This window comes from Microcaecilia unicolor, chromosome 2, assembly GCF_901765095.1.
Source record: "Microcaecilia unicolor chromosome 2, aMicUni1.1, whole genome shotgun sequence".
Taxonomy (NCBI): domain Eukaryota; kingdom Metazoa; phylum Chordata; class Amphibia; order Gymnophiona; family Siphonopidae; genus Microcaecilia; species Microcaecilia unicolor.
Window position 1 is genome coordinate 539,938,558 of NC_044032.1, and position 19,583 is coordinate 539,958,140.

The 19,583-nt window shown below is 43.9% G+C and overlaps 1 protein-coding gene across 1 annotated transcript in view; it reads right to left on the reverse strand.

The window, feature by feature from the left end:
• The window catches only part of PDS5A (PDS5 cohesin associated factor A), a 644,759-nt gene that overhangs the window by 368,497 nt on the left and 256,679 nt on the right, over positions 1–19,583 (reverse strand). Inside the window, exon 14 of the mRNA XM_030191317.1 lies at positions 425–506. Coding sequence (XP_030047177.1) covers positions 425–506 — 82 coding nt within the window. The remainder of the gene's footprint in view (positions 1–424; positions 507–19,583) is intronic.

Consider the following 19,583-nt stretch of genomic DNA (forward strand, 5'->3'; position numbering starts at 1 on the left):
GTTTGTTTGGACTCCAAAGAGATCACAGCAGAACTGATGAGCAGTTTCCAGTCTCTGGGTCGGAGTAGCCAGACAGACCATCTTTTTCAGAAAGTCTTCAAATGAAGAGCGACCCAACACTCTTGCACTGGAACCCCTTTACTCTGCTCCAACATATAACTATCCAGCAACAAACAGATTAGCAGCAACAGAAAATATTTTAAAACACAGCAGTGAAAATGAATATATATTTTTTTTTCTTTAGATATATATATATATATATATATATATATATATATATATATCTAAAGAAAAAAAAAGATCATATAACATTTCAAAAAGAAAACACAAATACAGAAACTTGCCACCTTTAACATTTCAATAAAAGAAGTAGGCAGTCCAAAACGTTGTGTCACATAGTAATATTGATAGTCTATACACTTACAGGAGGCTGCTTGTGCAGATCCAGTAGTTCACGTACATGACTTCTAAGCAGGTTCTGGCATTTCCACATTTCATTCAGTGCTCTGCATTAATAAAGGTACAATCAATAAGAAATGTCACAACACACAAAACAACTAACTGGTCAATCCAGTCTGCCCAGTTATTCTCGACTACACTGCTAACAGTACATCCCAACTGCATTTATGCTTGCAGGATACTGCTCCTTATTGAAGTCAGTTTTTATCTTCTCCCATTTCTCATCACCTTCCTGGGCAGCTGGGCATGTGAAATCCCACTTTAAGTTCACACCCAAAAACACTCCACTCATCTTTAGCAACAAGATCGCACAATAATCCAAACAGCCACCAACACCAGCATGGCTGTTACCTATACATACATCCAACTTGGTCCCATGGACATCTCTCTACTACACATAAGAGTAGCCATACTGGATCAGACCAATGGTTCATCTGGCCCAGTATCCTGTTTTCTAAACAGTGGCCAAGCCAGGTCACAAGTACCTGGCAGAAACCCAAACTGTGGCAACATTCCATACTACAAATTCCAGGGCAAGCAGTTGCTTCCCACACCTATCTCAATAGCAGACTATGGACTTGTCCTCCAGGAACTTGTCCAAACCTTTTTTTCAACACAGATACACTAACTGCTGTTACCATATCCTCTGGCAAACAGTGCTAGATACTTAAGCTACTGTCAGTGTACCACTATTGCTATTTACAATACTGTATGAGATCCTTTAAATAGGTTATAATGTGCCTCCCCAAAGAATGTTACCATTTAAACCTGAGTACAGGGAAGACAAGTGATCTTCTCTTGGTCATACTGTAAGTGATGGGTAGAAAAGCAATGGTATATCTGAGATTCTTAACAGGCACACCTGCAAACTGTGAACAAATGACGCGCCCCATTGATGGCCATAAACACTACATGGTAATTTGAGAGGTTTGACCATTAATAGTACCTGAAAAGTTCCCCATCACAATGGAACCCACGTGGGATGGAGCTATTCTGGACATTGTGCTTACAAATGGGGAAAGTGTTTCTGATGTTAAGGCGGATGATCGTTTAGCATCTAGTGATCACTGATTAGTGTGGTTCAATATTAAGACACGGGAGGAGAGGGCTTATTCAAGATTGAAGGTTATAGACTTCAAAAGAACTAACTTCGTCAAGATGGGGAAGGATCTCGAGGAGGAATTAGTTGGATGGGAACAGCTGGAGAAAGCAGAACAGCAGTGGGCAAAATTGAAAGGAGCTACTTTAAAGGCGACAAACCTTTATGTTAGAAAAGTACATAAAAATAATATAACAACACAGTCTTGTATGCTGCTATGGCCTCACAATTCTAAGTAGCTAACAAAAAGAAAAAGAGGCTGCAGCAGACCTCTTGGACTATTATACATAATGAACATTTAAAAAATCAATATTCAGAGATGGAATTTATCAACTTTGCAGAAACACAAATTTTCTATATAACCAGATTTTAAACTTTTTCCTAAAATCTAGATAGGAATGAGCATTATAAAATAAACCTGAAGCGTCTTTCAAAATTTTGGCAGATTGAAATGCCCGAGAGTTCCAGCAGCTTAAGCCACTCTTTATCCTTTCAGGAAGGAAAACATATATAATTAGAGCTGTGCAACCTGCAGTTTTCTAGCTAATTGTGCAAAAACCACATGTTGGTATAGGTAGGACAGTGCTAGACCAGAAAATATTTGGTAGAAGGTCGCTTTGGTTGTCAAACGTAGTAGCTGAAAAGGTAAGGGAAAAAAGGTTAGCCTTCATAAGAACAATAGTCCATCCAGCCCAGTATCCTGTGGCCAATCCAGGTGACAAGTACCTGGCAGAAACCCATTAGCAGCGACATCCTATGTTACCAATCCTGGGGCAAGCAGTGGCTTCCCTATGTCCACCTCAATAACAGACTACAGACTTTTCCTCCGGGAACTTGTCCAAACCCTTTCTAAACCCAGATACACTAACCACTGTTACTCTATATCCTCTAGCAACGAGTTCCAGAATGTAACTATTCTTTGAGTGAAAAAAATATTTCCTCATATTTGTTTTAAAAGTATTTCTATGCAATTTCATTGAGTGTCCCATGGTCTTTGTGCTTTTTGAAAGAGTGAAAAATTGATTCACTTTCACCCGTTCTACACCACTCAGGATTTTGTAGACCATACTCATATCCCCCCTCAGATGTTTCTTTTCCAGGCTGAAGAGCCCTAAATTCTTTAGCCTTTCCTCATATGGGAGGAGTTCCATCCTCTTTATCATTTTGGTTACTCTTCTTTGAACCTTTTCTAATTTCGCTATATCTTTTTTGAGACAAGTAACCGTAACTGAATGCAATACTCAAGGTCACACCATGGAGTGATACAGAGGCATTATAATATTCTTGGTCTTATTTTGCATCCCTTTCCTAATAATTCCTAGCATCCTGTTTGCTTTCTGGCCACTGCCGCTCACTGGGCAGAATATTTCAGCATATTGTCTACAATGACACTGTAATAGAAGTGAATTTTAAAGATTGTTTTGCAACTCTGCCTTGACCGACAAGTGCACTCAGGGTCTGTATTTTTGATTAGAAGTAATTCTATTTAAAAATGATTGTTTAACTTTGATTGTGTGAAAATAAGTTGGAATGTAGAAGATAAGACACAGCTCTAATTAATTTGGTTTGTGAAGGGAGAGATGAAGCCTGTTTTGAGTTCAGACTGGCCACCTGGACTGAGAAACATGTGACCACATTCCCACATTATGGCTTGTTTACCTAAACATAGAACTTCTCAAGCAGAGCCGGTGGTGGGAGGCGGGGCTAGTGTTGGGCAGACTTCTATGGTCTGTGCCCTGAAAATGGCAGATACAAATCAAGGTCAGGTATACACATAAAGTAGCACATATGAGTTTATCTTGTTGGGCAGACTGGATGGACCGCACAGGTCTTTCTCTGCCGTCATCTACTATGTTACTGTGTATTCTGTAATTTTCCTTAGCTCTGAACATGAGTTTTAAGCCTAATAAAAAAAAGGGAGTGTCTATCAGTGAAATTAGGAGCTCGTCTGTGAGTAACTTACAAACTGCGCAGAGAACCATATTTCCTGGTCAAAGAAACTCCTGGTTTTCGCTGTGAACAGAGCCCCCCCCCCCAGCTGATGATAACAGCCTGAATGATGTAATGATCAGTGGTGGATGTATGCATATTATAATGTATTATTGTTTCTTTTCCTGGTCTAGAAACTCCTAGCATTGCTTGGATGTAGAGAATAGGGACCAGTGATGTAATGATTGTTTATAGGTATTTTTTCTTTTCAGTTATAGCTAATCATTGTATATATATAAATCATTGTGTATCTTATATTTTAGAACCTCTATAAAAGTCTCATTTACCTAATACGAATCCAAAAGAATCCACAGTAATTACTGAGTAGTCTGTGTCGGTGAAGCAGGCTGTAAACCAGGGCAGAACAGACACTTAGATCGTTTTCTTCAGTGCTGACTCCTAAGGTGGACCCTAGCATCAGGTAACTATAATTCGTATTATTTTTCCCAATATGCACCACATTGCATTTGTCCACATTAAATTTCATCTGCCATTTGGATGCCCAGTCTTCCAGTTTCCTAAGGTCTTCCTGTAATTTTTCACAATCAGCGTGACAACTTTGAATAGTTTTGTATAATCTGCAAATTTAATCACCTAACTCGTCATTCTGATTACAGATCATTTATAAATATGTTAAATAGAACCAGTCTCAGTACAGATTCCTGCAGCACTCCACTATTCACCCTCCTCCACTGAGAAAAATGGCCATTTAACCATACCCTCTATTTTCTCTCCAATAATCAATTCCTACTCCACAGAAAGACTATCCAGCTTATTTTCGAAGGAGATTGCCGGCAATCTTCCAACACAAATCGGGAGATGGCTGACCATCTCCTAAAGCCGGCCAAATCGGTATAATCGAAAGCCGATTTTGGCCGGTGCCAACTGCTTTCTGTTGCAGAGCCGGACAAACTTCATGGGGGCGTTTCGGTAGGGTAGCGAAGGTGGGACGGGAGCGTGCTTTGAGATGGCCGGCTTCGCCCGATAATGGAAAAAAGAAAGCCAGCCTTGACAAGAATTTGGTCTACTTTATTTGGACCCTTTATTTTCAGGTCCAAGTCCCAAAAAAGTGTACCTGGGACCAATTTGCGAAGTCCACTGTAGTGCCCCCTAGGGTGCCCGGTTGGTACCCTGGCATGTGAGAGGGGCCAGTGCACTACGAATCCTGGCCCCTCCCACGACCAAGTGCCTTGGACATGTTTGTTTTTGAGATGGGCGCCATCGGTTTCCGTTATCGGCGAAAACCGAGGGCGCCCATCTCTAAATCCCGCGATCTCAGCATTTAGGTCGACCATCTTTAATGTTGACCTAAATGTTGAGATTTGGGCACTCCCAACCATATTATCGAAAAAAAAAGGCCGGCCATCTTTTTCTAAAATACGGTTGGCTCCGCCCATTTACGGAGCCGGCCCCGGAGATGGCCGGCGCCGTTCGATTATGCCCCAATGACTTTTTAATTTTCTCAGGAGTCTCTCACTACACTACATCAACTGGCTCATCTTTATTAACTACTACTACTACTATTTAGCATTTCTATAGTGCTACAAGGCGTACGCAGCGCTGCACAAACATAGAAGACAGTCCCTGCTCAAAGAGCTTACAATCTAATAGACAAAAAATAAAGTAAGCAAATCAAATCAATTAATGTGTACAGGAAGGAGGAGAGGAGGGTAGGTGGAGGTGAGTGGTTACAAGTGGTTACAAGTCAAAAGCAATGTTAAAGAGGTGGGCTTTCAGTCTAGATTAAAAGGTGGCCAAGGATGGGGCAAGACGTAGGGGCTCAGGAAGTTTATTCCAGGCGTAGGGTGCAGCGAGAGAGAAGGCGCGAAGTCTGGAGTTGGCAATAGTGGAGAAGAGAACAGATAAGAAGGATTTATCCATGGAGCGGAGTGCACGGGAAGGGGTGTAGAGAAGGACGAGTGTGGAGAAATACTGGGGAGCAGCAGAGTGAGTACATTTATAGGTTAGTAGAAGAAGTTTGAACAGGATGCGAAAACGGATAGGGAGCCAGTGAAGCGACTTGAGGAGAGGGGTAGTATGAGTAAAGCAACCCTGGCGGAAGACGAGACGGGCAGCAGAGTTTTGAACCGACTGGAGAGGGGAGAGGTGAATAAGTGGGAGGCCAGCAAGAAGCAGATTGCAGTAGTCTAAACGAGAGGTGACAAGGGTGTGGATGAGGGTTTTGGTAGAGTGCTCAGAAAGAAAGGGGCGGATTTTACAGATGTTGTGAAGAAAGAAACGACAGGTCTTGGCGATCTGCTGGATATGAGCAGAGAAGGAGAGAGAAGAGTCAAAGATGACCCCAAGGTTTCGAGCTGAGGAGACAGGGAGAATGAGAGAGCCATCAACAGAAATAGAAAGGGGGGGGGGGGGGGGGGGGAGTAGGGAGGTGGGTTTGGGGGGAAAAATAAGAAGCTCGGTTTTGGTCATGTTTAATTTCAGGTGGCGTTGAGACATCCAGACAGCAATGTCAGACAAGTACGCTGAAACTTTGGTTTGAATGGAAGGTGAGATATCAGGGGTAGAAAGGTAGATTTGGGAGTCATCAGCATAGAGATGGTAGGAAAAGCCATGGGATGAGATTAATGAACCAAGGGAAGAAGTGTAGATAGGAAAGAGGAGGAGACCAAGAACAGAACCCTGAGGTGTTTATTTATGCCTTCAAAAAAAGGGATCAAACTGGTAAGGCAAGGCTTCCCCTGGCTGAGCCCATGCTGACTCTGTCCCACTAAACCACATATGTGTCTGTGTTCTGTAATTTTTTTCTTTGTAATAGTTTCCACTATTTTACCTGGCACTGAAGTCAGGTTTACCAGTCTGTAATTTCCCGGATCACCCCGGATCCCTTTTTAAAATTCGGCGTTACATTGGCCATCCTTCTCAGGAGCAATGGAAAAGACGGTGGCTAGCAGCTTCCCACGAGCTGTCCTCAGAACAGTCGGCCTTCCTAGAATCAGGGGTGTCCTGGAACCCGCACCCAATGTCCACTTTTTCAGGCACAGTATATGAAGTAGGAGGTTCCTTCAGAAGATCTCTAGCCATGTGGACAGCAATGGCCTAGGGTCTTGGATCTGACGAGCAAGCAAGGTTTACTCTGAAGAAGCCCCCCTCCCAGTAGGAGATCCACAGCTTCCTTGTTTCCAGGTAGAGAAGATGTGTCTTTGGTTGCGGCTTGAGGAATACCTTGGCCTGAACCCCACTGGTTGGGAGAATATCTCACGAACATTAGCACTGGCTAAAGTGACAGCGGGTATCACAAAACCCAAACACCGCTGATGACAGATATCACTCCAGGCGGTAATTTCACCCTTCTCCCAGACTAAGGTCAGGCTTCATATATGTCTGCAGGACATAAGGAATGATGGTCTCACAGTGGTCACCTATGCTCAGGTGTAAGGGAACCATCTGTGTTTTAAGATGTCCTTGGATACTTCCATATACTGAAGAGACCAGATTGGCCTTAGGCAAATTCTGAGTAGGAATTTTGAAATGCTAGAGAAGAACATCTATGAAGTACCCATCTGCACTAGAGGCCAAGAAAACCTCGATACTTTTCTTCCCTTGCTGTAAATCAAGCACTGCCGGGAGTAGGAATTGGGTACAAGGAGCCTAGGGGTGGTGTATCCAGAGCCCCAAACCCGGCCAGAACTAGGCTTGAAAATCCAGACTTGTTGGGGCATTTAAATGCATAGTGTCCATTCTCACCACAATAAAGGCATAAATTCAAAGTCTGATGCCTTTGCTCCTCCTGAGCAGAGATAGGGGAGTGGACTATCTGCATGGTTTACTCGTGATTGAGGGGTAGGCCTCCCCTGGCTGGGAATGCAAAACTTTTACTGATAACTAGGTTCCCGGTGGACTGTCTTCCTGGATGATTGTTGCTCCTGGGCTCACTCTTGGAACCAGGTATTGACCAGATTACAGAGACCAATAAGGTCATCCAGGGCGGTAGGGAGGACCTGTCCTGCCAGCTCATCCTTGATTTGGGGTGCCAACTTCTGCCAGAAGGCAGTGACCAGGCTCTAATTTTTACAGCTTAGTTCCAAAGCTAAGGTGCGGAACTGTATGGCATAATTCTCAAGGGTCCGCATTCCCTGTTTCAGTCTAAGAAGTTCAGAAGCTGCCGATGTGACCTTCCCAGACTCCTCAAAGACGCTTCTGAACTGCTCTACAATACTGTGTAGGTGGTAGAGCACTGGGTAATTCCATTCCCAGAGTGGAGACACCCATGCAAGAGCTTGGCCAAACAGCAAGGAAATAATGTAGGCCACCCAGGCCCTATCTGAAATGTCTAGCTTGGAGTTCAAAAGTTATCCGACACTGGTTGATGAATTCTCTGCAGTCTTTGGAGTTCCTGTCATATCTCAGTGGAGCCATGAGTCAAACACCTGAAGTTATGGATGCAGCCACTAGGGCTAGGGTTGTGGCTGGACCTGGGGGAACCGGAGCTGTTGTGCAAACAGCAACTGGTAGTGGTCCATGCGAGCAGACAAGTCTTGGACCGAGTCAACAAGTTGCTGAACCTAGAGAGTCAGTTGCTGGAGTAGCTGTAGCACAGGTGAACCATCTGAGCTCATGGCCTTTGCAATCTGTCACGATTCCGGAAAGGTGAGCCCTTGTGCTGCAGCCGGGTGGGAACTACCCAGTTAACCTGAGGGTTCGCTGGGCCCCAACTGGCGGTAGGTAAGTCACCCAGGCTAAGCACAGGGCAGACAGCACTAGGCCCAACTGGAACTAAAGACCAGGCTCGTCTGGAACTGAATACTTGGCAGGAGAAGAGGCAAGGCTGGGGTGAAGACAGGCAAGGCAAAGCAAGCTGGACTGGAGACAAGCAAGACAAAGCAGGGTGGAATGGAAGCAAGGCAGGCTGGAAGTCAGGCAAGGCAGTCAAGAGACTTGTTGCAAACGCACCAATAGGGAGGCAGGGACTTCCCTATATTCCCCCCAAACAGGAAGTGATGCTTTCAGCAGGCAGCCAAGTCTCCCCATTGCAGGCCCTTTAAAGCTGGGCCCGACGTGCACCTGAACCATGGGATCAGGAAGAAGCATCTTAAACAACAGGTAGGAGCGCTCTGATGTGCTAGAAGCCTCAGCATGGGAGGTCCGCTGTCTCAGGGATCTGTCCCGGAACCTCGAAGAGGCCTGCGGAGGCCAGCCCCGACGCCTCCTCTCGGCGCGAGGGTAAGCCGGGGTGTGGAGGGAGCGCGGCATGGCTGCAGCCGTGACAAGCAACATATTACATTACATTACACTATACCCTCCAATCTTCAGGTACTACAGGCGATTTTAACAACAGATTACAGATCACTAACAGCAGATCAGCAATTCCATGTTTGAGTGCTTTCAGTACAAGGTGTATGCCATCCAGTCCAGGTGATTTATCACTTTTTAACTTGTCGATTTGGCTCAGTACATCTTCCATGCTCACACAGATTTCTTTCAGTTCCTCCGCATCATCACCTTTGAAAACTATTTCTGATACAGGTAGATCTCCTACATCTTCTTCAGTAAAGACTGAAGCAAAGAATTCATTCATTCTTTCCGCTTTTGGTCTTATCCTCCCTGAGTGCCCCTTTTGCTCCTTCACAAACGGTCCCACGGATTCCCTCAAAGGCTTTCTGCTTCTGATGTACCTAAAAAAAAGTGTTACTATGAGTTTTTGTGGCAAGGTTTTCTTCATAGTCTCTTTTAGCCTGCTTTATCAATGCTTTGCATCTAAGCTCGACAGTGCTTATGCTGCTTCTTAAGTTTCTTCATTCGGATTCTTTTTCCATTCTTTGAAGGGTGCTCTTTTGGCTCTAATAGCCTCTTTCACTTCACCTTTTAACCATGCTGGCTGTCATTTGCTCTTCTTTCCACTTTTGTTAATACATGAAATGAATCTGATCTGGGCTTCCAAGACATCGCAAAAAGAGGAAGACAGACAAAAATACCTTGAAAAGCTAAGAGAAGCTGGAAACACTGTTATGAAAGCAAAGGATAGCCAATATGGTAAAATTTGGGGAGAAAAAATTTTCTTTAGAAATGAAAGTGATAGGAGAAAGTGCCAAAATGGTACTGTGAAGCTCAAGGGTGGAATATGTAGAAGTTTATAAGGATAAAGCTGAACAGTTAACAATTATTTCTGTTCTGTGTTCACCAATGAAGGGCCTAGCTACCTGCCTGGGGTTACCTTGTGGCTATTTAAAGGGTCCATCCCCAGCACAGCTAAGGTTCGCTTCCACCTGCCGCTTGTGCTCTACACTAGCACTCTCCTCCCACTGACTGGGTCACCACCGCCTCTGGGCAAGTCTCCTGCTCTCTAATTATCCCCAGTGATTTCTAAGTTACTACAGAAACATTCCCAGTGGTCCCACAGTTCCCAGAAAGCACTCACAAACCCAATACACAAATCACCAGGATTCTTTATCAGTTCAGACAGGCAGAGGCAATAAACAATTGTTTGTTGTCTTAAAATATATTAAACAATGAACAAAAATGTGCAATCAGCAAACAATAACAGGTAACTGAAACATGGATCAACTGTAACACTAACTAAACATTTGTTTGCTTCCTAAAAAGTACCTAGGAAGATCAGGACATATAACTGTTGTTTACTGAGCCTCAGCAAAGAGCTCCTGCTCTCTTCTTCCTGGAGGCAAAACCAGTACACTCTAAAGGAAATGAGCTCCTGGGCTGATCAAAACCCAGTCAACAAGATTTCAAACATATACTGCGTCTTGCTTCCTGTTTGTGTTAAACTAAAGAAAAGAACCTAAAGACAAGAACATTTAGCTTTAAAGCAAAGAAACACCACCTGCTGGCCAAATAGGAGAAATACAGTTCAGGACATAATTAAGACAGGGAAATATCCAATACATTTTATAAATTTAAAACACACCGTTTCTTCACACAGGCCTGTTAGTCTGACCTCAGTGGTGAGTAAGCTAATGGAAACACTTCTACAGCAGAGGACTATGAGGTTTCTAGAATTGAATGGACTGCAGAACCCAAGGCAGCATGGTTTTACTAGAGAAAGGTCTTGTCAGACAAATCTGATTGATTTCTTTGACTGGGTGACCAAACAGCTGAATATGAGAGGGGTGCTAGACGTGGTGTACTTGGACTTTAGCAAAACTTTTGACACAGTACCAACAGACACTGGTTTTGATTCATCAAGCCTTGTATTCAGTGGTTCCGCTTTATTACTCAAACTGTTCATGCATATTACCTGTGACAATCGTTGCACTCAGAAAGCACAATGCACTTATCTTTGGACACAGTAGCAAAAGTTTGCTATGTTGATATGAGATTATCTGCCTTCTCTATTGCTGGGGTTCAATTATGGAATGTCCTCCGTGGACAACTTCGTTTAACCAGCAATGTGGTTCAGTTTAAGAAATTGTTAAAAATACAGTTGTTTGTTGAAGCTTTTAAGTAGGAGCAACTGGTGTTTATAGTACTGATGAAGAGCAGTACTTGCAGTTTATAGTTGGTTTCATGATATGTGGTATGTTGTGATCGTTTTTAAGTTTTTGTTTTTTTAAAAATTATGTACGTTTGATTTGTAAACCGCCTAGGTTATAGGCGATAAATAAAACTGAGTGCCCTTGGTATAGGCCCTAAAGTGAGTGACTGGATTAAAAACTGGTTAAGTGGAAGGAGACAGAGGGTAGTGGTAAATGGAGTTTGCTCCATGGAAAATGATGTGATTAGTAGTATGCTATAAGGATCTATCCTTGGGCTGGCTTTGAGTGATATTGAAGAGGGACTGACTGGTAAGGGTTGTCTCTTTGAGGATGATACCTGTGTATTAGGGTAGACACCCCAGAAGGTGTGGATAGCATGAGGTGGAAACTTGACGAATGGACCAGAAACTGGCAACTAAGATTTAATGCTAGAAAAAAAATGTGGGGTCATGCACTTGGGCTGCAAAAATCCAAGGGAACAGTATAGAATAAGTGGTGAAGTACTTCTGTGTATGAATGAAGAGCGGAACTTGGGGATGATCATATCTAATTATATTAAGGTGACCAAACAGGTAAAAAAGGTGACAGTGAAAATCAGAAGGATGTTTGGTTGCACAGGGAGAGGAATCAAAAAAGATATAAAGGAATTGGAGAAGGTGCAGAGAAGGGCGACGAAAATGATAAAAGGGATGGGACGACTACCTTATGAGGAGAGGTTAAGACGGCTAGGACTCTTTAGCCTGGAGAAAAGGCGGCTGAGGGGTGATATGATAGAGGTCTACAAAATAATGAGTGGGGTAGAGTGAACAGATGTGAAGCGTTTGTTTACGCTTTCTAACAATAATAGAACTAGGGGACACAAGATGAAATTAGAATGTGGTAGGTTTAAAAGAAATTGGAGAAAGGTTTTCTTTACTCAGCGTGTGGTTAGACTCTGGAACTCATTGCCGGAGAAGGTAGTGATGGCAGCTGGCCTTGCTGAGTTTAAAGGGGGTCTGGACAGATTCCTGAAGGAAAAGTCCATTGATCGTTATTAAATTCTGGGTTTTTGCCAGGTTCTTGGGGACTGGATTGGCCGCTGTCGGAGACAGAGTGCTGGGCTTGATGTACCTTTGGTCTTTTCCCAGCGTGGCAGTGCTTATGTACTTATGTAATGGCTAGATGAAAAAAAAGAGGTGATAGTGCCCTTGTATAAGTCTCTGGTGAGGCAGAATACTGTGTGCAATTCTGGAGACTGCACCTTCAAAAAGATATAAACAGGATGGAGTTAGTCCAGAGGGCAGCACAAAATTTGTCAGTGGTTTCTGTCATAAAGCATATGGGGACAGACTTATAGATCTTACTATATATACTCTGGAAGAAATATGGGAGAGAGGGGATATGATAGAGACATTTAAATATCTCTGTGGCATCAATATACAGGACATGAGCCTTTTTTCAAATGAAGAAAAACCTTGGACTGCAAACGTGCTCTAGCATACTATTAGAACACACAAAGCCTCATCGACAATACTCATAGCTCTTTGTATCCTTTGAGCCTAATAGATTGGGAACTGCCATCACCAAGTGTACAGTCTCTACTTGGGTGGCTGACTGAATCTCCTACATCTATACTGAGCTGACCCTTGATGGCCATGTCACCGCTCATAATATACAAGCTTTGGTAGCCTCAGTAGCCCATTTCTGCCTGTATTCAAGACATTTGCAATGAAGCTACATGGTCTTCTGTTCTCATTTTCACGACTCGCTACTGTCTGGACCAATATTCCAGGCGGAATAGCCAGTTTGAACAAGCAGCTCTGCAGAATCTTTTTACTGTTTAAAATCCAGCTCCACCCTCTGGCCCATTTTTCATCAGGCTCACTGTTTTCTTGACTGTCAGAATATACTTTTCCTATGAGCATGGTAGCTAGTGAGTCCCATTTGTGAGCATATCATGCCTGCTTGTCCTCAGAGAAAGCTAAGTTACTCACCTGTAACAGATGTTCTCCAAGGACACAGGCATATTTTCTCACAACCCACCCATCTCCCCTTGGAGTTGTCTTCTTACCGTTAACACTGTGCTGTCAGTCCCATGCTTGTGCATTGGGTAGGAAGGCACGCGCGCATACGTGGTGGGGGCACTGCCTTGAAGACTTAAAGTGTGGCAGTACACTTTGGCAGTGTCTGCACTGGGCTCCCCAGGAGAAGGTTCCCTCCTTATTCGTGATTAGCTTGTCACTCCCCTTCTCTACACCATCAGCCTAATGTAGACAGCAGAAGGGGGTGCACAAGCAGCTCAGATATCACTTGTAAGCACTGGTGAATGTGTGGTTAAGCAGTCACATAATGGGCCTGCTTTCTGTTTCTCCCTTACAGACAGAATGAAATAAATCTTTATAAAACAGACCTTTTATGTTCAAAGTATTGCCTTTTACAATTAGGAAATTTCCAGAAGAGAGAGACCAAAGAAGGAAAACAAACTCTAGCATGGAAGTACAGATAGAGAGAAACTGTGATGAGTGTTCAATAGCACTGTATGTATTGGGTGGACATGCTAATCTTAATCCAGTTTCCCTGTCCTTGTAAAAAGATAGAAACATGATGGCAGATAAGGGCCAAATGGCCCATCTGTAGCATCCACTATATCTTCCTCTCTCTAAGAGATCCTACATGCCTGTCTCACATTTTCTTGAATTCAGTCAGTCTTTGTCTCCCCCACCTCCACTAGGGAAGGCTATTTCACATATCCACCAACTTTTCCATAAAAAAGTATTTCCTTTGATTACTCCTTAGCCTATAACCTCTTAACTCCATCCTATGCCCTCTCATTCCTTGGGAGCTTAATGACTTTTCTAGCAGAAGAAAGACTATCAAGAACAATACTTTATAAGTTAGGAATTTTACAGAAGAACATAATGGTTCAAATGGAGGTTTCATGAGAGAAGTGAGAATTATGTTGAGAACTCACACTATTGGAGGAGGTTTGATGGGAGGTTTCGTGTGATATAAACATTTCATAAATCTAGTCATCAAGGGATACACTGCAATTGGTCTATTATCAAGTTTAGCATGAAATGCACTGATGGCTTTTAAATGTACTCTGACTGAGTTAGTCTTGAGGCCGGAACTGGATATTCCATCAGAGTAGGTACAGAACATGAGACAGGGTCGAGCGATTTAGAGACACACCAGAGAGAAATCCTTTTTCATTTTAGATGGTAACATTTTTTTTGTGGAGGGTTTTCTGGAATCAAAAAGTATCTGAGCAATTGCATGGGAATGTTTAAGTACATACAGTGGGGGAAATAAGTATTTGATCCCTTGCTGATTTTGTAAGTTTGCCCACTGACAAAGACATGAGCAGCCCATAATTGAAGGGTAGGTTATTGGTAACAGTGAGAGATAGCACATCACAAATTAAATCCGGAAAATCACATTGTGGAAAGTATATGAATTTATTTGCATTCTGCAGAGGGAAATAAGTATTTGATCCCCCACCAACCAGTAAGAGATCTGGCCCCTACAGACCAGGTAGATGCTCCAAATCAACTCGTTACCTGCATGACAGACAGCTGTTGGCAATGGTCACCTGTATGAAAGACACCTGTCCACAGACTCAGTGAATCAGTCAGACTCTAACCTCTACAAAATGGCCAAGAGCAAGGAGCTGTCTAAGGATGTCAGGGACAAGATCATACACCTGCACAAGGCTGGAATGGGCTACAAAACCATCAGTAAGACGCTGGGCGAGAAGGAGACAACTGTTGGTGCCATAGTAAGAAAATGGAAGAAGTACAAAATGACTGTCAATCGACAAAGATCTGGGGCTCCACGCAAAATCTCACCTCGTGGGGTATCCTTGATCATGAGGAAGGTTAGAAATCAGCCTACAACTACAAGGGGGGAACTTGTCAATGATCTCAAGGCAGCTGGGACCACTGTCACCACGAAAACCATTGGTAACACATTACGACATAACGGATTGCAATCCTGCAGTGCCCGCAAGGTCCCCCTGCTCCGGAAGACACATGTGACGGCCCGTCTGAAGTTTGCCAGTGAACACCTGGATGATGCCGAGAGTGATTGGGAGAAGGTGCTGTGGTCAGATGAGACAAAAATTGAGCTCTTTGGCATGAACTCAACTCGCCGTGTTTGGAGGAAGAGAAATGCTGCCTACGACCCAAAGAACACCGTCCCCACTGTCAAGCATGGAGGTGGAAATGTTATGTTTTGGGGGTGTTTCTCTGCTAAGGGCACAGGACTACTTCACCGCATCAATGGGAGAATGGATGGGGCCATGTACCGTACAATTCTGAGTGACAACCTCCTTCCCTCCGCCAGGGCCTTAAAAATGGGTCGTGGCTGGGTCTTCCAGCACGACAATGACCCAAAACATACAGCCAAGGCAACAAAGGAGTGGCTCAGGAAGAAGCACATTAGGGTCATGGAGTGGCCTAGCCAGTCACCAGACCTTAATCCCATTGAAAACTTATGGAGGGAGCTGAAGATGCGAGTTGCCAAGCGACAGCCCAGAACTCTTAATGATTTAGAGATGATCTGCAAAGAGGAGTGGACCAAAATTCCTCCTGACATGTATGCAAACCTCATCATCAACTACAGAAGACGTCTGACCGCTGTGCTTGCCAACAAGGGTTTTGCCACCAAGTATTAGGTCTTGTTTGCCAGAGGGATTAAATACTTATTTCCCTCTGCAGAATGCAAATAAATTCATATACTTTCCACAATGTGATTTTCCGGATTTAATTTGTGATGTGCTATCTCTCACTGTTACCAATAACCTACCCTTCAATTATGGGCTGCTCATGTCTTTGTCAGTGGGCAAACTTACAAAATCAGCAAGGGATCAAATACTTATTTCCCCCACTGTAAGTAATGCCACACTGGGAAAAGACCAAGGGTCCATTGATCCCAGCATCCTGTCCAAGACAGCGGCCAATCCAGGCCAAGGGCACCTGGCAAGCTTCCCAAACGTACAGACATTCTATACATGTTATTCCTGGAATTGTGGATTTTTCCCAAGTCCATTTAGTAGCGGTTTATGGACTTGTCCTTTAGGAAACCGTCTAACCCCCTTTTAAACTCTGCCAAGCTAACCGCCTTCACCACGTTCTCCGGCAACGAATTCCAGAGTTTAATTACGCGTTGGGTGAAGAAAACATTTCTCCGATTTGTTTTAAATTTACTACACTGTAGTTTCATCGCATGCCCCCTAATCCTAGTATTTTTGGAAAGCGTGAACAGACGCTTCACATCCACCTGTTCCACTCCACTCATTATTTTATATACCTCTATCATGCCTCCCCTCAGCCATCTCTTCTCCAAGCTGAAAAGCCCTAGCCTCCTTAGTCTTTCTTCATAGGGAAGTCGTTCCATCCCCGCTATCATTTTAGTCGCCCTTCGCTGCACCTTTTCCAATTCTACTACATCTTTCTTGAGATGCGGCAACCAGAATTGAACACAATACTCAAGGTGCGGTCGCACCATGGAGCGATATAACGGCATTATAACATCCTCACACCTGTTTTCCATACCTTTCCTAATAATACCCAACATTCTATTCGCTTTCCGAGCCGCAGCAGCACACTGAGCAGAAGGTTTCAGTGTGTTATCGACGACGACACCCAGATCCCTTTCTTGGTCTGTAACTCCTAACGTGGAACCTTGCATGACGTAGCTATAATTCAGGTTCTTTTTCCCACATGCATCACCTTGCACTTGCTCACATTAAACGTCATCTGCCATTTAGCCGCCCAGTCTCCCAGTCTCGTAAGATCCTTCTGTAATTTTTCACAATCCTGTCGCGAGTTAACGACTTTGAATAACTTTGTGTCATCAGCAAATTTTATTACCTCGCTAGTTACTCCCATCTCTAAATCATTTATAAATATATTAAAAGCAGCGGTCCTAGCACAGACCCCTGAGGAACCCCACTAACTACCCTTCTCCATTGTGAATACTGCCCATTTAACCCCACTCTCTGTTTCCTATCCTTCAACCAGTTTTTAATCCTATCCAGTTTCCTCCTATCCCATGACCCTCCAATTTCCTCTGTAGCCTTTCATGAGGTACTTTGTCAAATGCCTTTTGAAAATCCAGATACACAATATCAACCGGCTCCCCTTTGTCCACGTTTGTTTACTCCTTTAAAGAATTGAAGTAAATTGGTCAGGCAAGATTTCCCCACACAAAAGCCGTGCTGACTCGGTCTCAGTAATCCATGTCATAGTAACATAGTAACATAGTAGATGACGGCAGAAAAAGACCTGCATGGTCCATCCAGTCTGCCCAACAAGATAACTCATATTTGCTGCTTTTTGTGTATACCCTACTTTGATTTGTACCTGTGCTCTTCAGGGCACAGACCATATAAGTCTGCCCAGCCCTATCCTCACCTCCCAACCACCAGCCCTGCCTCCCAACCACCGGCTCTGGCACAGACCGTACAAGTCTGTCCAGCACTATCCCCGCCTCCCAACCACCAGTCCCGCTGCCCACCACCGGCTCTGGCACAGACCGTATAAGTCTGCCCAGCACTACCCCCACCTCCCAACCACCAGCCCCGCCTCCCGATCTTGACTAAGCTCCTGAGGATCCATTCCGTCGGATGTCCTCAGATGTGGTCTGTAATTTTGTTTTTAATAATAGCCTCTACCATTTTCCCCGGCACCGACGTCAGACTCACCGGTCTATAATTTCCCGGATCTCCCCTGGAACCTTTTTTAAAAATGGGCGTTACATTGGCCACCCTCCAATCTTCCGGTACCATGCTCGATTTTAATGATAAATTGCATATCGCTAGCAGTAGCTCCGCAAGCTCATTTTTCAGTTCTATCAGTACTATAGGATGAATACCATCCGGTCCAGGAGATTTGCTACTCTTCAGTTTGCTGAACTGCCCCATTACGTCCTCCAGGTTTACCATGAAGTCAGTAAGTTTCTCCGACTCATCATTAGGTACCATGATGGGAGGGCAAGAAAACAAGGGTTCAGATGAAGAAGGGGTCCTTCCTTCTGAGTTATGAAGGTTGAGAAAGGATCCAGCCTGAATGGTTCCTTGGATGACAACTCCAGGAGTAGAAGAAAACAAATTTCTCATGGTTCCTTTGTCTCAACAAAGTTTGAGAAGTATTTTCCTGATTAGGGGGCAGTAGGAGAAAAGCATAGAGAAGATCCTTTCCCTAGTGAAGCAGAAAGATAACTGGGACTATGCAGTTGGCAGCATAGAGTCAGTAACAGAATTGGGGAAGTTTGTTGTTCCGAGGAGAAGCAAAGAGGTCTATCTCCAGTGTTCTGAAATATCTGGCAAACAACTCAGGAACTAAGAGACCATTCGTGGGGTTCAAGGATTCTGCTGAACTTGTCTGCTAGGACATTGTTTCCTGGCTGAGGAAGATGTTTTGGGAAGCTGCCCATGTCCATATCTGGACTGCTTGATGACAGAGGAGGTAACAACCACATCCTCCCTGCTTGTTCAGGTAATACATCACTACCTGATTGTGTGTTCTAGTATTACCTGGTAGAGAATTCAATCCTGGAACATCTTGAATTTGCAATTCTAGGAGATTGATATACCACCTCTGTTCTTGCAGAGACCAGGAACCCTGTGTATGGAGACCATAAAGGTGTGCTCCCAACCCTGTCACTGAAGTATCCATGGTGAGAATCTTCTGATGTGGAAGGGGTTGGAATGGGAGGCCTCAGGTTAGATTGCTCTACACCATCTACCACTGAAAAGAGTGGCAGAATGGTGGCGTCACCTGGATACAGGCAGAAAGGTGCCCCATGGCCTGACTCCATTGCAAGGAGAACAACCATTGAGGAATTTGAAAGTGAAGGCAAGTCAATGGTGTCACATGAACTGTTGAGGCCATATGTCCGAGGAGGCGGAGTATCTGATGCGCAGATATGCAAGTTACTTGGGATACCTGAGTGGCGAAATGTATTATATTGTTTGCCCTCTGCTGAGGAAGGAACACTTGCCCTTGAGTTGTGTCGAGAAGAGCCCCTATGAATTCTTAAGTCTGTACTGGTTGAACATGTGATTTGAGATAATTGACTACAAATTCAAGGAGTTCTAGGAGCTGTATTGTCGACTTTATGGAATCGGCAGCGGATTTCTGAGTGGCTGCCTTTAATAACTAGTCATCCAGGTAAGAGAAGACATAGATGCCCCATCTCTAAAATGCTGCATCTATAACTACTAGACACTTCGTGAACACCTGAGGTGCTGAAACCAAGTCAAATGGTAAGAGCTTGTACTGATAGTGTAGAAACCCACAGTAGAACCAAAGATATTTCCTGTGAGAAGGAAGAATAGGTATGTGGGTATATGCCTACTTGAAGTCTAGTGAACAAAGCCAATCATTGAGCTATATCATGAGGAGTAGTAACCCCAGAGATACCGTGGATACCTCAATGACATGGAGGAAAAAATGGCCGATGCAAGGTCAAAAGGCTCAATGGCCCGGGGAGCTCAAGTAATCGCATACCCAAGAATGGTCAAAGGCTCCTGGGTAGACAGAAGGCCTCAGAGGACCCTTGGGCTGAAAAACGTAAAATTGAAAATAAATAAATAAGTTAGAAGG